Source organism: Chroicocephalus ridibundus, chromosome 5 (assembly GCF_963924245.1).
Source record: "Chroicocephalus ridibundus chromosome 5, bChrRid1.1, whole genome shotgun sequence".
Classification (NCBI taxonomy): Eukaryota; Metazoa; Chordata; class Aves; order Charadriiformes; family Laridae; genus Chroicocephalus; species Chroicocephalus ridibundus.
In genome coordinates, this window is record NC_086288.1 from 1,280,658 (window position 1) to 1,299,521 (window position 18,864).

The window sequence follows — 18,864 nt, forward strand, 5'->3', positions numbered from 1 at the left end:
GGGTGGGGCAGAGGCCCCGGGGGTTGTGCAGGGCTTGGGGTGACAGGGCCCAGAGGAGCCCCCAGCCCAAGGTGTCGTGGGGCAGGGAGTGCTTGGGGGGCCGTGGGTGGGTCCCCTCTACCCTGGTGCATTATTAGGGTGATGGGACCACAACCGGGGACACTCAGGAGGGCTCCGGAAAGTGGGATCCTTCCTGGGCACGGGGGGACAGCCTGGTCCTACGGGCACCACCTGCAGCGGGTGCATTTTGTGTCAGACCCGTCTATTTTTTGGGTGCAAGGGAGGGCACGATGCAAGGCAGCAGCTTGGTGATGTGTTGAAAACCCCCTGCCACGTGCAGGCTGGTGTGATGGAGAGCCGAGGGATGCAGGGACACGGCTGCGCGCGGCTCAGAAGAGCCCGAAGTAGGAGGTGTGACAGGCAGGAGCCCCGGCCACAGCTTGGGAGTCCCACGGCTTTGTGCAAACCAGGCTCAGGGCACCACCAGTGGCTGCTGCTGTGGGTTTTGGAGTTTGCCATGAAGTACCCGGACCTGTTGGAGAGCTTTTACAGCTCCGAGGGAAGCTGGCTGGAGCTTCAGGTAGGACACGCTTAAAAACTCTGCGCACTTGGAGCCTTCTTGTCTCTTCTTGAGAAGAGCCGGGGCGGGTGATAACCAGCACGGGCCCTCCCGTGCGTGAGATGAGCACAGGTGGGTCCCAGCTATGAAACTGGCGTCGGACCCCGGAGCCTTTCCCCCCACGCAGTTCATGATCCGTCCTGATTTCTCTCCCCCCGCACTCGTAGGCTGTGCTGGAATCGCTCCCCCGCGCCCCCCCCCCCCCCCGCCCCAGCTGCCCGTCGATACCGTTTGCTCCATCAGAGCACTTGCCCCTGAACGCCAAAATTTGCCCGTCCCCCGGGACCGTCCGAATAACCCTCAAACCACGCCAGGTACTAAACCTCCCCCCCGCCCCCCGCTCGCTGCAGTCAGGAACACGCGTGGCTCCACCTGCCTGCAGTGACTCCCCAGGAGTTTTCCTTAAAGGCGGTGACATCGCTGCGTCTTCCCTCTTTGGGGATGGGGCGGGGGGGGCGTCTGGGGGGGGTCCGTGCGGGGGCACCACGCTCGGTGCGGGCGGGGAGAGCGGCCGGGCCCCCGCGGGGTGCGGGATGCCGGGGGCGGGCGGCCACCGCCATCTAGCGGGGCGGCCCCGGGCAGCGCGGGGGATGCTCGGCGGCCTCCTCCCCGGGGGCGGGGGCGACCTGCGCTCCTCCCGCTGCGTGTGTGCGTGTGGGGGGGGTGGGGGTGGGGTGGGGGGCGTCGTCTCCACTTCTCCAGCAGCCCCGGCACCGCGCTCGGGGCTCAGCACCTCCCCGGCGCCCGGGGAGGCTTAGGAAGGAGAGACAAATGGTGGTTCATTGTGCCCCCCCCGCCCCCGGTTTTGGACACTCTGGGGTCCTGGTGTTGCTGGGGAGCTGCTGCTTGGCCTCCTCTGGCCCCCTGGCCTTGCCCGCAGGTGACTTTTGCAGGAGCGGGCTCACAGCTGGGGGGGTCTCGGGCACCTTGGAGTTTACAGCTCCTCTCAAAGTAAGTCCCAATAGTTTATGGCTTCGCACAGCTGAGCATCTGCGTGTCCTTCTGCAGCGGATGGGAGCCCTGTCCTGCCCCGGCAGCACCCCGCTTTCCCACCCTTTTGTTTCTCCCCCGTCTGCAGGCGCAGGGCTCAGCCCCAGGGCTTTGCCCGGGGGGTGTCTCTGGGCTGCGGGGTAGCTCCCTGCACGGTCTGCCCCTTAAAAATACTGTCACACACCATGCGTATGGTGCAGGTGGCACCCCGTGGCATTACTGGTGTACAAAGCTCATGCTGTTCCTCTACATAAGCACTGAAAACGTATAGGACTTGTGGGCAGGAAATTTAATTTAAGATGTTACACTTTATTGTGTCAAAATCTGATACCAGGATCAGAAGGGGTAAATTAAACCCAAACCCTGACTGATGCTATCGGCACAAGAGGACATCAAGTAGTAAGGGCAGGCGGCGTGCTCGGTCCCGTGGAGTTGGGTGTTGTAGGAAGGAGAGCGATGAGGGTTTCCCTTGGGCCGCGGGGGCTGAGGGCGTGGGCACAGCAGGTCCTTCGCTCCCCAGAGCCGTGCTGGGGCCAGAGTTAGTGCTGCCACCCAAACACTGCTGTTTCATCAATTAAGTACTGTTGCATGTGATATAGAAAGAAAGGGAATCTTCCCCCCCCCCCCTTTTTTTTTTTTTACAGTCTTTCCCTGTCTGTGGGCTGAGGCTGTGCAGCATCTCTGCGTGGCAGCGAGCGTGAGCAGCCGCCGCTGCCTGTGGCAGGTCAGAGCCCAGCCAGGCCCTGGCTTTTCCCTGTCTCGGCATCCTCTCCCAGCATCCCAGCCCGGACAAGGCAGCGCCAAGGCGTGACTCGGATGTTTCCTTGGGAGAGCGCTGCCCTGCGAGCCGGTGACGGAGCATGCGGCTGCGTCTGCCTCTACAACCAGCCCTGCGCGACGCATCTTCAGCGTGGCTGGCAGTGAGGAAGGGCAGCCTTCAGCCTCGGCTTGCTCCAGCCCCAGAGCCGCCAGGGGAGACCCCTGCCCGCCCCCTGCGGTGCTCAAGGTAAGACTGCTCCGGCTGTGCCCGGTCTGTTCTGCAAATAAGAAGAATAATTCCAATAAATGCCCACATTAATGCTGTTACCAGGGTGCAGCAGGCAGGCTCGCGCCTGCAATCCTGACTGTTTGAAAGCAGATCTGAATTGTCTTTATTCTAATATATGCCAATGTTAGGCACGGGTGAAACTGCCGTTTGGCGTTTTTTTGTTTGCTTTTAATACAACAGTCAGGTGGCCACGGACAGCAGCTCCCCATCCCCGGGCTGAAGCCAAGAGCAGCTGCCGGCCCGGGGGCCTGATCCTGCCCCCACGGAAGCTGGTGGGAGCTTCGCCTCTGTCTCCAGGCGGCAGCAGGTTCAGCGGTCAGACACGGGCAGCTGAACCCCCCGGCTGACCGGGCTGCTTCCACACAGATTTTTTTTTTGTTTTAATTCTGCACAGAGGTGCCCGAGAAGAGGTTTTTGTGGGGATCGTCCCCCTACCAGCTCCCCGGAGCGTCCTCACAGCGAGCGCGTGGTGCGGTGCCTGCACGCCGCGTCTCAGCCTGCAGAGGCTGCCCAAAAATCTCTCTGCTGGTTTTTCCGTCGAGCAGGAGGATGCGAGGCAGCGCGCTGCAGGGGTGGACGGCTGCCGCCCAGGCACTGACACCATTTGCCGCGGTTGCCCCTGAGTAGGCTCCTCGTTGCAAGGCGTGTATGGCTAGTTAACCGGTATTTGGGCAACCTGTTAAAATTGAAAAAAGCAGCTATTAAGTTTTCATGGGAATACCCTGCTCTTAAAAATGAGATATTGGGTTGTGGGTATCTGGGAAAAGACTGAAATCGTTCACTTGTTGTGAAAATAGCAGGAACCGTACTTTGGAGCCAAAACCAGGCTCTGCTGCTAAGGTCTTATTTGGAGGGGGAAAAGGTCTCACCCAGTACAGAAGGTGCCGGTGGCGGGTTTCAAACAAATACACACGAGGGAAGTTTCTGTCAAACACGGGGCTGTTCTGCAAGGTGCTAGAAAATACCTGGCTTGCTTTGGATTTTGTTTGTTTTTTTTTTTTTTAAAGAGAGGTTCTTTTTCACTTGTTAGTATTTCTTTTATTTCCTTACCTGTTCTCCTGTGCAACAGCTGGACATTGTGCCCATCCAGGTTTATGCTAAACCTGTCCCCCAGGCCGGGAGAGGGCCCAGCCCCCCTGGCGCGCGGCACTGCCTGTTCCCCTTGGCACAGCCCTGGCTTTAGTGCTTCACTCCCCCCCCAGGGACACGCTGCAGTGTCCCCCTGGGCACGGATGTCCCGCAGGGCCATAAATGTCCTTGCTGTGTGGAGGAGGTGACGGGTGTGCGTGCGCTGATGTGCAGATACACGGGTGCCACCGCGCAGTTCCCCCTCGGGTGCCCCTCAGAAACGCCTCTGCCTTGCTTTGGGGGGCTATGGGTTTGCCTTCTCTGAAGGGGGGTCTCGGCTGGTGTCAGGGGTGACTGCAGGTGCCTGGGGATGCACCGGCGTGTCCTGCGTTGGTGGCGGGGCTGGGTAAGCGCAGGAGAGCTGCCCCAGGCGCTGTGTGATGGCTGTGGCACACCTGGGACCAGCCCCTGCCCACCGCCTACGGCATTCAGCGTACCCCGGTGGCTTTTGTGGCCCCGGGGAAGGGGTGCTCATCACCCGGCGGCACCTGGGTTCCCCCCTGCACCTGGCTTACCATCCTAATTAAATTAAGCTGCTTTAATGCATGTAATGACACATGGTGCTTGGAGCTCTGCGCAGAGCTGCTCCGGCAGCTGAGGCCAGCGGCTTCCCCCCGGAGCAGGGACACCTCCCGCAGGGACATGGGGCTGTCCTCGCAGTGCGACACGGGGGGAGCCAACCCCCTCCTGCCGCAGGTGGGTCTCCTTTGGGGCACACATCCTTTTGGCAACGGCTTTTTGCAGGCTGTGCGGTGGTGGTGGGGGGGGTGTGTTTCCCCAGGGAGCTGCTGGGTTGAGCACGGGGACACGGTGTCACTCCTCAGTCCCCCGGGAGGCTGGATCCAGCACGCTAGTACTGTGCTAATACGGCGAAATAACCCTTCCCGTGGGCGCAAGAGCAAGTGGTGTGGAAAGCCCTCCCCACGAGGCCGGCTGGCAGGGTGCTGCCGCGGCCCGTCTCGGGGCCGTCATTCCCATACACGTCCATCCCACGGGATCCGGGCTCGTTCCTGTAAACACAGGGCTGGCGGCGGCTCGGGCACGGCCAGGGCTGCAGCTTCACACGCAGCCTCGCTGGTGTGTTTTATGTCTTGTCACAGTTTGCCTCGCATATTTTTAAGGGGCAATTAAAGCAGTCGGGAGGGGGGGGGCATTCCTGCCACGGCCCCGCGTTAGGCGGCAGAAGCAGCAGAGGCTCAGAAGGGCCCTTCTCTTCTAACAGGAAATTTTGCAATTGAAACCCAAGTTATCCTCTCCGTTTGCTGAAAGTTTCCTCCGTAACCAAGCCTTGAATAATTTAGGTAACATCACATCAGCATTAGGCTTCAGAAGCTGCTGGTTGTATGTAAGGGCTGCTACTGCCAAAGGCAATTATACAGGATCATTCCAGGAAACAGACTATTATATCTCCTTATTTATTTAGATTGAAGCCTCGTCTTTTTTTTTCTTTTTTTTTTTTTTTTTTAACTGAGTTACACTACATAGGCACTTGGGCTATTTGAAGTTCAAGTTAATGCCGTGTGTTAACGAATAGATTCAAATGAAAACAGCCCAAGACAGTGTAGTTTGTGCCCAAAGGCCAGTTTGGGAGTTTTCTGTCTCAGGGTTTCATGGTGAAGGTGACGATGTGCAATGTGCCACAAGGACAACATCTTGCCCGATGTATGTGGCCAGCGCGGCTGTCAGGGTTATAGCCCCGAGGGGGGCACGGAAGTCCCCAGAGGAGGGTGACGGCATCCTGCAGACGGGCAGGAGCCCCCGTCTCAGGCAGGACCCCACCCCTCAGGCAGGGTATCCGTGTCCTATCCCACAGCAGGGAAAAGCGGAAAGTGCAGCGGATGAGACCCGAAAGGCCTTGTCTGTCTCAGGGTGCCCCCCGAAACGGTTGGGAACATGCATCACAGCGGGCTTGCCACCGCCAGCAGGTCTAGAAAACCAGCTTGGGCAAGCCCATCTGGCAGGTACCACCTTCTTGGTAGCCTTCCCAGTGGCCTCACCCCACAGGGATTTGGGTTTTTGGGTTAATTGGGGGAGGAGGGTGGGGAATTGCTCCAGAAGCGTGTGTGTAAGCAGAGGATGCCCAGCAGCCAGGGCGGCACCAGACAAGCTGGTGGGAACTATGGAGATGGATACTAGGGTCGAAATCCGGGAGGCTGGGCTTGCGGGTGAAGCTCCGGGCATGGCAGCTTTGGGTGGGCATCTCCCCGGGGGACTTGCCTGTGCCTCCTTCCTGCTCCTGGGCTGCCGCTGTGCCCGGCCACCCCCATGGTGAAGACTTTAATTGTCGTTACTTTCACCATTTCTTACAGTGGCAGAAATGGTTTATGGTCTCCTCGACCTGGATGGAGAACAGAGATTTCCCAGGGGCTGGTCCTTTGGCAGCTGCAGCCTTTAAAGCAAGATGCCAAAGGAGAAATCCTCCTCAGGTGAGGTGGCTGTGCCTCTGCGTGTGCCTCGGCCCCGCTGATATATCAGGTCCGGGACGAACATCACATGAGAGTTTCATAACCCCTTCAGGTCATTGTCTTGCTCGCAGAGCTGGATTTAGAGTCAGGGTGTGCATGTAATGAAATAACAAGTTGAGGTGGGTAAGTGGAAGTCACAGATTTCACCAGGCCAACCGCTACAGCTGGAAGAAGTAAACAAGATTTTGAGTGCCCTGACCCTCCTTCAGGTATGTGGCTCTATATATAGGGCTGTCTACTTATACACATTTATATATAAATGTGTGTGCATATATCTGTGTGTGTGCGTATATATATATATATGTGCTGATAAATAGTTTGAAATCGCAGTAATGTTGTGGTGAGATCATTTCTTTTCACACCAGACGCTGCCAGGTGTCAGTCAGGCTGGATATGGCCCCTTGAGCGCGTGTCCCTCCCTGCGCCCCCGACCTTCAGCTTCCTCCGAAGACGGAGGTCACCCTCCGGCGTGCCACCCGCTCTGCCTCCTTCCTGCTGAACCTGATCCCTGGGCGCACAGCCCGGCCCGGTGACGGCTCCGGAGTGTTTTCTGGGTAGGCTTTAGGGGAAAACCCCTGATTTTCGAGAGCAGTAAGGGTGCGTAGGTGCAGAGCTTGGGCTGCGTGCTGGGCAGGGCAAGTTTGGCCGATGTTGGCTTTTGTAGAGGTGAGGTTTTCCTGCTGGCGTCGGGAGATGTGCAGGGAGCTCTGAGCAGCCCCGGGAACTGAAAAAAGCAGAATATGCCCGGTGCTGTGCCGGGGTGATGGATGGGCTGTTGCTGCAGGGTCTCCTCCTGCGCTGCGGTGCTGCGTGGCGGTTGTCTTTGTAATTGGGAAGAAATACGGTCGCCGGTGCTGGCAGGGCACCGGACGCGTGTCAGGGTTACCGTGCTGGCAGCGGGGGACCGGGGGGGCTACCGTCACCCCTGCCTGGGAACCACAGGGGATATCGTGCACGTAGAAGGGATGCGCATTGTGCACGCCTTGGGATGCTGTCGGGGGATTTGTGGTGGTGGCAGTGCTGGAAGCCCCCCCACCCCGACCCCCCGAGGGCTGTCCTCCGGGGCCGAGCCCCCGTGCGGGACAGAAGGCGTCTGTCCCCCTCAGGGCGCTGCCTGCGGCCCCGAATCCGCTCCCGCGCCCCTCGCCCGCGGCCGGGCCGTGCAGCTGCCGGCTGTCATCCCCCCGCGCCCCCGGCCTGGGGGGCTGCAACCCAATCCCTTCCCCAGCCCGCGGGTTCCGCCGGCCCCGCCGAGCCCCCTTGCCCGCTGACAAGGTATTTCTGGGCGGTAACCCGAGGCGCAGCCCCAGCGCCTCCGTCTCGGCGGGGCGGACAAGTTAATTCCCCAGATTTATGCACCCCCCGAGCCCCAGCATCTGCTGCGGGGTGGGGGGGGCGGCGGTGCGGGGGGTGCTCGGCGCTGCCGGGGCCGGGCACAGGTGCGGGGCCGCCGCCCGCTTATAAATACCCCGGTGGCGGCGGGGAGGGGCGTCCCTGTCCCCCCCCCCCACCCCCCCCGCCCCGTCTCCGTGGCCGGTCCCCCCCGCCGGGGCTCGGCGGCGGAGCGGGATGCGGCGCGGCGCCCTCCCTCCCGCCGGCAGCATGAGCCCGTCCTTCCTCCTCCTCCTCCTCCTCCTCCTCGTCCTGCCCGCCCGCGCCAGGCGGGAGCAGGTGCCCGGCGGGGGGCAGCCGGGCCGCAACGCCCCCGCGCCTTCCTCCTCTTCCTCCTCATCCTCCTCCCCGCCGGCGGCGGCGGCGGGGCCGAGCCGGTTCCCGCGGAGCCGCCCGGGGCGGCGGCGGGGCCGGCTGTACTGCCGGGTGGGCATCGGCTTCCACCTCCAGCTGCACCCCGACGGACGGGTGGACGGCGCCCACGACGCCAGCCCGCTCAGTGAGTGCCGGGGGGTTCGGGGGGGGGCGTCTGGCCGTGCCCCAGCGCGGGGGGGCTTCAGGGCAAATCCCCCCCCGGGGCTGCGGCATCCCCGTCCTTAGGGGCGTCTCTGGCGTGATGGAGCCCCTCGCTCCCCGCCGCCTTCACCTCAGGGAAGGTGAGTCTGGGGGGGCTGCCTCCCCCCCCGGGGGGGCGCCGGGGGTGCTGCGCCCCGCGGGCTCGGGTGGGACGCTGCCCGGGGAGCGGGGCCGGCTCTGCCCGGCTCGCTTCGGGACGTGCCGCCCCACGGGGTTCGCCCTCCCCGAGGGAGTGACTCTGGGGGGATCGGTGCGAAGAAGGCGCGAGGTTCGCGCTCCCACGGCGGCACCTCGCTGGGGTCCCGGGGGGAGGATGCTGCCCCAGGCTCTCCCTCGCGCCCCTCGTCCGTTCTTCCCCCGTGTTAACTTTTCCATCCTTCCCTCTGCATTCTCATTCTTCCAGCACGGCGTTAGGATATGTTCAGTTTAAAAATAGGTCTGAGGCTGACGTTCCCTGGAGAGAAAGCTGTGCTAACTCATGGCTTATCCTTCGGGTCGGAGTCGCCGCGATATCCTGTTAGAGGGAATGAAATGGCAGGCGGGGATGAAAAATCACTTAAAGAGCCTGAGGGCTCGGGCCTGAGGTGACCCTGGCAGCACACACGGCTCGAGCTGTGAGCTCTGCTCACGGAAAAACAGCCACATCTGGCCTGGGCCGAATAATTCGGGCCCGGGTCTGTGCCGTGGCCCCGCGGAGAAGGGCAGCCCGCGGGCAGGGGTGCTGGGGGGCCGGACGCCCTGCTTGGGGTTTTGAGGAGCACTGCGGGTGCGTGGCCAGGATGCAAAGGGATGGATGGTAAAACGGGGCGTCCGCACAGGGGCTGTTCCGTCAGAGGTGAGTTTGGAGGGACTGCCTGCGCCGTGCCCCCCCGGACCCTGTCCCGCAGCAGCACGGCAGAGGGGCTCTCCCCAGTGAGACGTGTGTCCCTTTGATGCCACAGCTGTCTGGCAGGGACCTGGATTATGTGAAGTTCCTTCCTCTTTTATCTGACATTTTCTCCCTGGAAAGGCGACCAGTGGCACCAGCTCCATACTTCGGAGCGGAGCCAGACCCAGCCAGGGGCACGTGGTGGTGGGATTCCTGAGGAGCCATCCCCCCTGGGGAAGATGTCACCTTTTGGCAGGGAAACCCCGGATTTGTCCCCTGGGAAACTGGGATTGACGCAGGGCACCCCAATAACGGGGAGTATGTCTCCCAGGCAGCACGGACGGCGAGTTTTGGGGAGCGCTCTAGGGCAGGGAGCGTGCTGGAGAGGGTATGTGCCTTCTTCAGTGGGGCTGCACAGCCCCGTGTCTCCTGGGAGCCCGGGGCGTGTGGGGTGAGGAGGGGCAGACCACCGGTCCCCCATAGTGTCCCCCAAGCCCTTGGTGCTGGGACCCAGGTGCCTCCGGGAGCCGCGCTTCCTCCTTAAAATAAACATGGGAAGTGGTGATCCGATCCCCCGGCCTCGGGGATTTAACGGGCGGCTTCATGTTTGCTCTTGGCACGTTAATCCACATGTCCCTTGGCTGGGGCCGGGTGAGATGCTCTCACGGGCTCCCTCCTCTGAGGCCGGGGCCACCGAGACCCCCCCCTCGGGGCTGCAGCCGGGGGTGGTGATGCTTTTTTCCCAAGGTGGGAAGGCAATGTTGGGGACGTGGCGCTCCCCTCAGCTGGCGGGGGGTGTCGGGGGGATGCCTGACCCCTGCTGCCACCCTTCCCCTGCCCCTGGGGGACACTGCGCTCCGTGGGGAAGCAAAACGTGTCGGTGCTGTTGCTGTATGATGCTCGGAGTTTGGGGCTCAGGGCACAATCCTGCTCAGAAAATACCCGTTTAAGGAGGAAAAGGCTTATTTTCTCATGGTTGCGCTGCGTAGCGCCCCGCTCCCCGAGTCCTGCTGCGAGGAGGGGCCTAAGAAACCGTTATGGGTCCTTCTAGCCCCAAATGGTGTGTGTGACGCCTTTATTTCCAGAGTCCGGCGTGTACGGGAGGAGGACGGCAAGGCTGATCTCAGCAAGCAGGTCGTAGGCACCAGGGGCTTTTCCCACCCTCAGGAGGGATGCCCCAGGGGTGAACTTGCTCGGTCACAGCAGTCTCAGAAATTGTCCTCTAAAATGCAGTTTTTGGAAACAAAACCCCCACCCTACCACCCTGTTGCCATCCCAGAGTCAATGCAGGTCCCTCTATGGGGTGGAGGGACGGAGCAGGACCGCTGCGTGGAGCCAGGTAGCCAAGCAGCAGGGTTGTGGAGAGGAATGCAAACCTACGGGACTGATTTTTTTTTTGTTAGTTTTTTTTTTTTTTTAAATTTCTTTGTCACACAGATGTGAAAAGAACTGTGATTTATTTTGGGATTTCTGTCATCCTAGGTATTTTGGAAATATTTGCTGTGTCTCAGGGGATTGTAGGAATACGAGGAGTTTTCAGCAACAAATTTTTAGCGATGTCAAAAAAAGGAAAACTCCATGCAAGTGTAAGTAACCCTTCCCCCCCTGCTTATCAGTATGTATTGTTTATTAAAGGCCTTGTGACACCTTTACGCTGCAGCGATGCTCCCGGGCAGGGCCCCGCTGTGCCGAGCCCCTTCGGCCCTGCGCCGGGTGCCATCGTCGCCGCGCAGACAGATAGGGGACAGGTGGAGCCAACCCCCCGGAGCCCACACCCCTGCTGACTGCCTTTAACCAAGAAAAGTGCCTTTTCTTTTTTACTTTTTTCTTTTTTTTTTTTTTTTTCCCCCCTTGCAGTTGGGTATTTGCATCAAAAGGACTCGTTCTTTGAGCATTGGCGGTTTATTTTTAGCAACTTCTGCAGCAGATCACGCAGACGGCTGTAGCCAAACGTCTGCTGGGGGGGTGGCACACGCGGGGCCGGGAGCACCCCCCCCCGGGTTGTGGCTGGGTTGTCCCCCGGGGGAGAGTCCCATGGTGAGAGCCTGTGGCAGCGCGTGGGGCATCGGGCAGGCGAGGTCCAGCCCCTGCAGCAGCGGTGCCGCTAGAGAGGAAAAATCACAGTAACTCTTGTTCTCCTGAAGGTTGGCGTTTCCTGCAGGTCTCATTGGTCTTCTCCCAGGCTTTTTGCATGGAACGAATCCTATAAGTTGATTCCACTCCCCCCCCCCCCCCGACTTCAAAATGCTGCTGCCTCATTTTTTCCTGGTTAGTTCTAGAGGTCCTTTAAACAACTGGAAGCGGCCACTGTGCTTACCTGAAAGTGCCCGTGTTGTAGAGCTGTGTATAAGCGCAACGCCCAAAGAAGGGCATTTTAAAGCAGCATCTTGGGCAACCTGTCACCTGAGGTGGTTCCCGGGGAGGGTGCTCAGGGCTGATAGCTGGGAAGAGGGAAAAGCCAACTGCCAGCCCTGCGGCGTGAGCCAGACCTCCTGCTCACGAGGTGGATGTCACCGGTGTGCTTGCGCTGCCCGTGCCCGCAGGCGGCCTCCCAGGGAGATTTATGAACTCGCCCCTCTCTCCCTTGACTCTTATTGGAGTGTTGCTCCTGAAACCTAATGATGCTTAACGGCTGAGCACGTGGTTGCTTATTTTGGGAAACAAAGTAGGAGTGGGAACGGCATCCAGGGGAAAGGGGGAATGGCCGCACGGAGGAAATCGGGAGGGATGGAGACGGGGCAGAAGGAGGGCGGTGGGAAGGTGGAGGGAGGGGAGGAGAGGGGAGCAGGAGCAGGGTGATCCCTGGGCCCTCTTGAGCCTCCGCTCCCTCGTAGCGTACAATGGGCCCCTTATTCGAGCTGAAGCCTTGATTTATGCCCTGGCGCAGGCAGAAATTAAATCAAACCTCATCGGTGTATGGTTAATTGTCGGCACACAAAGGGCAGTGCCGGAGAGGGACCTCAATTAGGCGGGTCAGAGCGGGGGTTGAGGACACACGATGCCCCGCTCGGATGAAAGCTGTGAATTTGTAGAAACTTGACCCAAATGTCTAAAGATTGCTGGGCTAAATAATGCCGATAATGCAAACCCGGCATCTGTTGTTCTTTCCTGCCTTGGCAGGATAAAGTTATTTCATGGCCTAATGAGTTTTGAGCAGTACAAAGCGCGTCCTGCGCCCGTCACTCAGGGCAGCGCTTTGATATGGGAGTCACGCCGGTGACTCTGTGCTGAACTGCAGATAGAAGTCATTCCTGCCGGGATTCGGGCCCCTTCGAAACCGGCGCTCGGGGCCCAGCTTTATCCCAGCTCACTGCTTTACAGCAGCCCTCCTTATTTTTTTTTTTTTTTTTTTTTTTTTCTGATGGCAACTTAATTAAATTACCAAGCGGTTCATTTTTAGAGGCACCAGCTTCAGAAAATGACAGTAATCCCGGCAATTATCAGTTGCGTGCACAGATGGCTTTTTCCTCGTTGTTAAATCCTCAGTCCCCTGTTCATACATTTTTAGCGTGGAATGGGCGGGGGGGGGGGGGGGGGGTTTGGTGTCGGGCTCGGCAGGGGCCTTCACGCCCCCCCGAGGAGAGGTTTGCCTGCGGGGGTCTAGGGAAATTCTCCATTCTCAGGAGTTGTTCCGAGTCAACCAAACTGGGACAAATCCCTGTTGAATTGGGTTTCCATGTTTGACTTCAGGATTGCCCTCAGTGATGGTGTCCAGAGCTGCTGCAGAGGGAACGCCGTGGCCGGCCAGCGCCGTGGCCGTGCCACCTGCCCCGTCCCGGCAAAAGTGCTTTTTCCCGTCTGCGATGGTGCGGTTGCTGCCTGTCGGGGCGATGGCGAAGCAGCAGCCGATGGGCTCCCGGGGTGGTTTTGCTGTCCGGGGCGTTGCTTCCCCCTGCACGCTGGCCACGGGTCCCTGCCCTCTGCGCTGCTGGCGGGAGCAGCCCATGGCATCCCTCCCTGTCCGGGGCTGGGCACCCCCCACTCTCCCAAATCCCACTCTGGAGGGGATGCTGCTCTGACTCTTAGGGAGCAGCTCCCCCAAAACACTTTAAACAGGGACTTTTCCTGTGATGCTCTGGGTGGGGAGCCAGGCAGCCCTTTGCGGGGTGGCATTGAATTGCTGGGCCAGGTTGGATGGAAACACCAGTTCAGCTTTCCCATGAGCAAAGCAGCATTGAGCTCAGCTGTCTGGGGGGGGGTACGTATGAGCAGGGGCACAGGCACCTTCTCCTGGTCATGCCACCGCTGGCAAAGCCTGCTGGAACGGGTTTGGGTATCGGATCCGCGGCCGTGCCCAGCCTCGGTGCCCAGGGCAGGGCAGACAGCATCATCTCCTGTACCAAAAAAACCTCTTCTTGCCATTTGCCCAGATCCCGCTGGGAAACGCAGGGTCTGTTTCAGGGCAGTTAGCACTGAGCACCCTTTCAGGCGTGCGTCGCTGCCTCTGTCGGTCCTAAACCCCGCCGTGCAGCGGCCGATGCGGGGCTGTCTCGCCTGAGCGCTGCTGCCCGTGTTGAGGCTTCAGAGGGCAGTGAGGGGCCAGCACAGCCTCGCCTCCGGAGGGTGAATACTTGTGCACGGGCGATACGGCACTGCGGATGTGTAACAGGCAGGGAAAGCAAGCATGAGTCACCGAGGTGACGTTTCTTTCAAGCGGAGAGCAAAAGGAGACTGAATTCTAAGTGCAATGAGGGAAAGCGCGCATGGCAGGCTGGGGACTCTGCCACTTGTACCGTAGGACTCAGCTTCTCTGGTGAAATTAGGAGTTTAAAATGGATCCCAGCCAGTTTGCCTTGCGTGGGGTTGTAAGGCACCGCTTGGGGGTTTAGTCTCGTTCTCCATCGCCGGGGGTTTCGAGGCTGGAGAGCTCAGCGCCCCTTTCACCTCAATAGTTTCGAGGCGTTGCTTGGCAGGGCACCAGGTACCATGTCCATGGCCAGATTAAAGCCTGGCAAAGGGTTTCGGAGGGGTCCCAGGGGCATGGGTACATAGCCTGGGCATTACGGCTCTAATTTTGTATTTCTGCATGCTTTTTCTTTTTTCCCCTTCTCCCACTTGACAAGAAGGCGCTGTTACGGGCAGCATTCAGCCTGTCCTCTCGGGCAATGGGAAGCTTTTCCCCTTGGCTGTCTGGGAGGCAGTGTGGCCACCTTGTTTGTAAGAGGCGATGCTCTTGGGCTGCAAGTAATTTCAGGTTATCAAGGGACAAAATGCCCCAAGTTCATTTGAGACACAGAAGAAGGGGAAAAAAAAAAATTCCAATACAATCAAAGCCATGTTCAGTGAAGCAATGAAAATCTGCATGCAAATTGCCTTTGTGGATTATTAAGTGATGATTCAGTGCCCAGGCAAGGGGTGTGAGGGTGGGAAGGGAGACGGAGCGGGGGCTCAGCCCCAGGGTCCTCGGCAGGGATGCAGAGCCGCGTCTCCCTCCGGTCAGTGGGAAGGGCGGGAGGGAAGGGTTCTGCTGGGGCGAGAGGGGAGGATGCTGATGGGGCAGACCCAGCCTCTCTTGTCCAAGAAAGTCCAAAATTGGGTGGAAAGCGGCTATTGAAAGTATCCGTGTTGGGGTTTTTCCAAATCGCTGGGTGCCTGGTGGCCTCAGAGTAAGTTCCCCAGGCACCCTGTGTTGCTACTCGCCCCTTCGCACCTAGTTTGGGGGAGACATTAAAATCCAGTGAACGTGGCGGGGCAGGGGAGAGGCAGACCCAGCCCTTTGCTAACGTTGCCCCCGTCTGTGTCCCTGCAGGCCCGGTTCACGGCGGACTGCCATTTTCGGGAGCGTTTCCAGGAGAACAGCTACAACACCTACGCCTCGGCCGTGCACCGCAGCCCGCGCTCGGGACGGCAGTGGTACGTGGCGCTCAACAAGCGGGGCAAAGCCAAGAGGGGCTGCAGCCCCCGCGCCCGCCCCCAGCATGTCTCCACGCACTTTCTGCCCCGCTTTCGGCAGCCCCAGCCCCCCGAGCTCGCCTTCACCGTCACCCTCCCCGAAAAGAAGCCCCCGCCGCCGCCAAAACCAAAGGTCGCCCCATCCCCGCCTCGGAAAAACCCTGGCCCCGTCAAGTACCGGCTGAAGTTTCGCTTCGGGTAGCACACAACGGTGGGAGGGCCGGCGCCGGGGCAGCTTTTGGGGTGACCCCGCAGGGGACATACATCCCCCCTCCCCAGATGGACATGGGGAGGCTCTGTGTGGCCGTGATGGGCTCAGGGTCTTCTCTTCACCCCACAAAGCGGACGGCATTCTCGGAGGTGGACGATGTAACTTGGGATTTCCAAAGACTGTTCCTGTGGAGCGGAAAACACTCGATGGACCTGGGGTTAATTTTCTGTTGGCGAAAGAAGCAGAAAGGTACCTCTACGGAGAACACGTTTTCTTAGCTTATCTTCACTAGTGACTCTTCTGACAATCATTTTCATACGAGAGATATGTTCAGAGCCAACCTATTAAGTGCTTTTTTTTCCTTTTTGTTTCTTTTTTTTTTTAATCTCCTTTTTGCTGCACTTTTTTTCCTCCGACCATACCTCAGACACCGCATATCCAGGTCTGCCCCTTCCCCTTCTCTCACAAACCAGCTCCTCCCTTCCACAAGACCACCAAGCCCAACAGATTCATTCACCTTATCTGTGGTGCCAGGGGGTCTTAAAACTCTTTGTTGGCAATAATAGATATATTTTATTATTTCTTCTTTTTTAAGGGTTGCAGGCTTGGGGAGGGCGGCCGTTTGCAGCCCCGCTCCTGGTGCTCTCTCCCGTTCTTCCCGGGACAGCTGGAGGAGCGAGTCTCCTCCTGTCCATCAACGTTACGGCTTCATGTCTGTGTTTAAAATACCTCTGCCCCGGCCCCTCCACAGCCCCGCTCCCTGGGGATGGGGATGCGCTCGGCCCCCGGGTGCCCACCGTCTTCTTCTGACAGTTTGCGCCGCTGACTTATTTTATCGTTCACAACGCGCTTACAGAGACGGGGGAAAGGGTTTTACTTCATAGCGAGCGTGGCGATGCGGCAATAAACGCTCTTACAGCTACTTGTACCTTTGGAAGTGTTTTTTCCTCCCCCCGGGCTGCCCTAATGGCCCTGATGGTCGGGGTGTTTCTCCCTTGTGGTGTTATCTGTGGAGTAATTGCACGTATGGAGTTTTTAATCAGCACTTAACTGTGTTATGTACATGCAGAAAACGGTAGCATTGAACCTCACCGGTTAAGCCTTAATATTAGCCCAGGTGGGCTCGTGTTAGCAAACCCCGCCCCCCCCAGCCCCGAGCCCTGCCAGTGCCCAGCAGCAATAGCCAGGGCAGGCGGCACTGCCCAGCCTTTCTGCAGATCTGAGCGTGTTACGTGTGGTTATTTCAGTTGAAATGGTGGTTCTTTGCTCATCGTCCTCCTGGGCAACCCCTGGCTGGACGCAGCGCGCTCCACCATGGGGATGGATGGGGACGCTGGAATAAAATATAATCACGCTTCATTTTATAGCCTGGTTGTGTAATCTCTTGCCTGTCTGCTGTCTGTGCATTTTATTTTTTCTTTTCTTCCGCTAGAGGAGTAAAAGAATTGTTGCTTAAATAAGCTGCTCTGCGTGTTTCTGTAGAGGGTTTGGCTGGTGTGGTCCCGGCAACAGGGTGGAGCAGCGCAGAAATCAGCGCAGGTGCCTCCTTCATGTGTCCACATCTTGTGTGGCGAGACAAGCCTCCCGCGGGCTCCTCTGGGGCAGCTTTTGGTCCCGAGTCGCAGCAGGGGACCGTAGCCCACACACGGGCAGGCTGTGCTCCATGGACAGCCCGACCACGAATTTACAAAATTCAAATAATGCTGCTTATCTGCCGTTCAGCAGCCAGGCACAATTAGGTGTAATTAATGCTCAGTGAAGCATGGGGCCACCAAAATGAGTTAATTGAATGCAAAGATGTGCAGGAGTTGCATAGGAAGAGTGCTGTCCTCAACCCCAGTGCCTGCAGCTCCCCGGGCAGGTAAGAGAGGAGCCAATGTACCAGCCCTGTGCTGCCACTGCTTTCCTGCAGAGGGAAAAGGCATTTTTTAATCTTATTTTAAGGAAAATTCTTGTTGATCACTAGCCTGTATGACAAAACAATGCTTTGGTCTGTGTGTTTCTGGGCAAAAACTGGTCCCAGACTGAGCTGCGATGGCAGCATCCCTGTTTTTGCCATGGCCACTGCTGGGACGTGCCGCCGCTTGCTGTGCTGGGGCTGCTGTCACCCTGGGGGGTCACCCCGGGAAGGAGGGTCCCCTCGACCCGCAGGGGCTGAGCACCCCATCACCTCCTGCTTGTGGTTCCGGCTGAACCGTGTTTCCCCCCGTGCCCCTCACTGTTCCCGCCAGGGCGAAGGGAAGAGGAGCATTTATTGTGTTTCAGAGCTGTGGGGTGAAACGCGGCTGAGGAATCAGCCCGAGTGCCTCCGGGTCCTGTCAAACCCGCGCTCCCCCTCTTGCACCCCATTTCCGCACATCAAGGGCGGCTGCCGAGGTTTCAGGTGGGTTTTCTGGCAGCCAGGAGCAGCCCCAGAGCCCGCGGGAAGCTGCGGGGGGAGGCGGGGGCTGTAATATTACAGTAATGATTAAAACGCAGTTGCGCCGTGGCAGTGAAGAGGTGGGTGCCGCGGCAGAGAGCATCCTGCTAGCGCGCTCAGCAGGGAGCCCAGCGCAAGTCAATGTCAGTGGCTGGGGTTGACAAACCTTCCTGGTCCCGTCTTGGCCGCTCCTCTGCAGGGAAATTAAAGAGGTTTGCTGCTCAGGAAGAGACTGAAAGCATTTAAAAAAAAAAAGGGTAAATATCTCTGTTAAATTTAAAAATAGCCTGCAGACAACTGGAGAGACTTTTAAGGAATAAAGATAACTTTTTCAGTGTGTTATGTTTCTTGCGTTTCAAAATGTGTTCAGCTAACTTTTATTTACAGCTGTTGATGGTGTTTCAAGTTTTCTGGCTATCGTGTTGCCAGCGGAGGGGAGGCAATGTTGCACTGGCCACCCTGAGCAGGACCAGCAGCCTGGAGCCTCCCGCGGTCCCGCTCCCAAGGCAAGGGGGAGCCTCCTGCCCTTCCGCGGGGGGGGGGATTTACGGGGAGCAAGGATGCCAGACCAGACCGCTTCTCTTCCCCCTTTCCTGCTCGTTGGCAGCACTTAGTTTTCCATGCTGGTGGGAGTTTTGCTTCTGCGGAAGCAACGGGAGCGAGGGTGCGCTCGGTGGGGTGATGTGAAGGAGGGAAAATTGCTGTGACAGCCCAGGAAAAGAAGAAAGGCTCTGGCTTTGCGACTCCGACTTAGACATAAACTATCCTGTCAGCTGCTCCTATTTCATCCGAGTGGATTTATTGTCTTGCCTTGGACAGCACTAATTGCTGGACTCTTAAGCAGATTTTTGTACTTATTTTACATAAAAGCTCTTTATATTGCCTTTAAATCTTGTTGCACACGGAGGAAAAACCTTCTGGGAAAATCAAGGGCTGGGGGGGGGCTTTTCTTCCCCTCTTTTTGGGGTGCTGAGGGCAGAGGGGCTCACTGGGGAAGGGGTTCTGTGTGTGGGGACCGTGGTGGGGGTCTGGCTGCTGGAAGCACGCAGGCAGGAGAGCTGTGCATCGGCGGCTAGGTGGCCTCTGGTGAGTGACCAGCGGCTGCTTGGGCAATTATAGTCATGAAGAAGGCTGATACGAGCCGGGGATGGGTGGCATCCAGGGAGCCAGGAAGATAACAGGGATGTATGAAGTTAATTGTCCTCGGACCCCAGCACGATGCCTCCCAGCTCTTTGTCAGCAAGGCTAAAAATGGC

The 18,864-nt window shown here is 58.7% G+C and overlaps 1 protein-coding gene across 3 annotated transcripts; it reads left to right on the top strand.

The window, feature by feature from the left end:
- Window positions 1-516: 516 nt before the first annotated feature.
- On the top strand, window positions 517-16,684 carry FGF5 (fibroblast growth factor 5). 3 transcript variants are annotated; one of them, XM_063336022.1, is made up of 4 exons: window positions 517-580; window positions 2,254-2,615; window positions 10,569-10,672; window positions 14,836-15,308. In XM_063336022.1, exons 3-4 carry the CDS (start codon window positions 10,643-10,645, stop codon window positions 15,178-15,180), a joined length of 375 nt encoding a protein of 124 aa, XP_063192092.1. In that variant the 5' UTR covers window positions 517-580; window positions 2,254-2,615; window positions 10,569-10,642; the 3' UTR covers window positions 15,181-15,308. The 3 variants fall into 3 exon arrangements, 2 of the variants coding, with proteins under 2 accessions (XP_063192092.1, XP_063192094.1); XR_010071224.1 differs by lacking the exons at window positions 517-580; window positions 10,569-10,672 and having other exon boundaries at window positions 2,273-2,615; window positions 14,836-14,969; XM_063336024.1 differs by lacking the exons at window positions 517-580; window positions 2,254-2,615; window positions 10,569-10,672 and adding an exon at window positions 7,841-8,141 and having other exon boundaries at window positions 14,836-16,684.
- The last annotated feature ends 2,180 nt before the right edge of the window (window positions 16,685-18,864 follow it).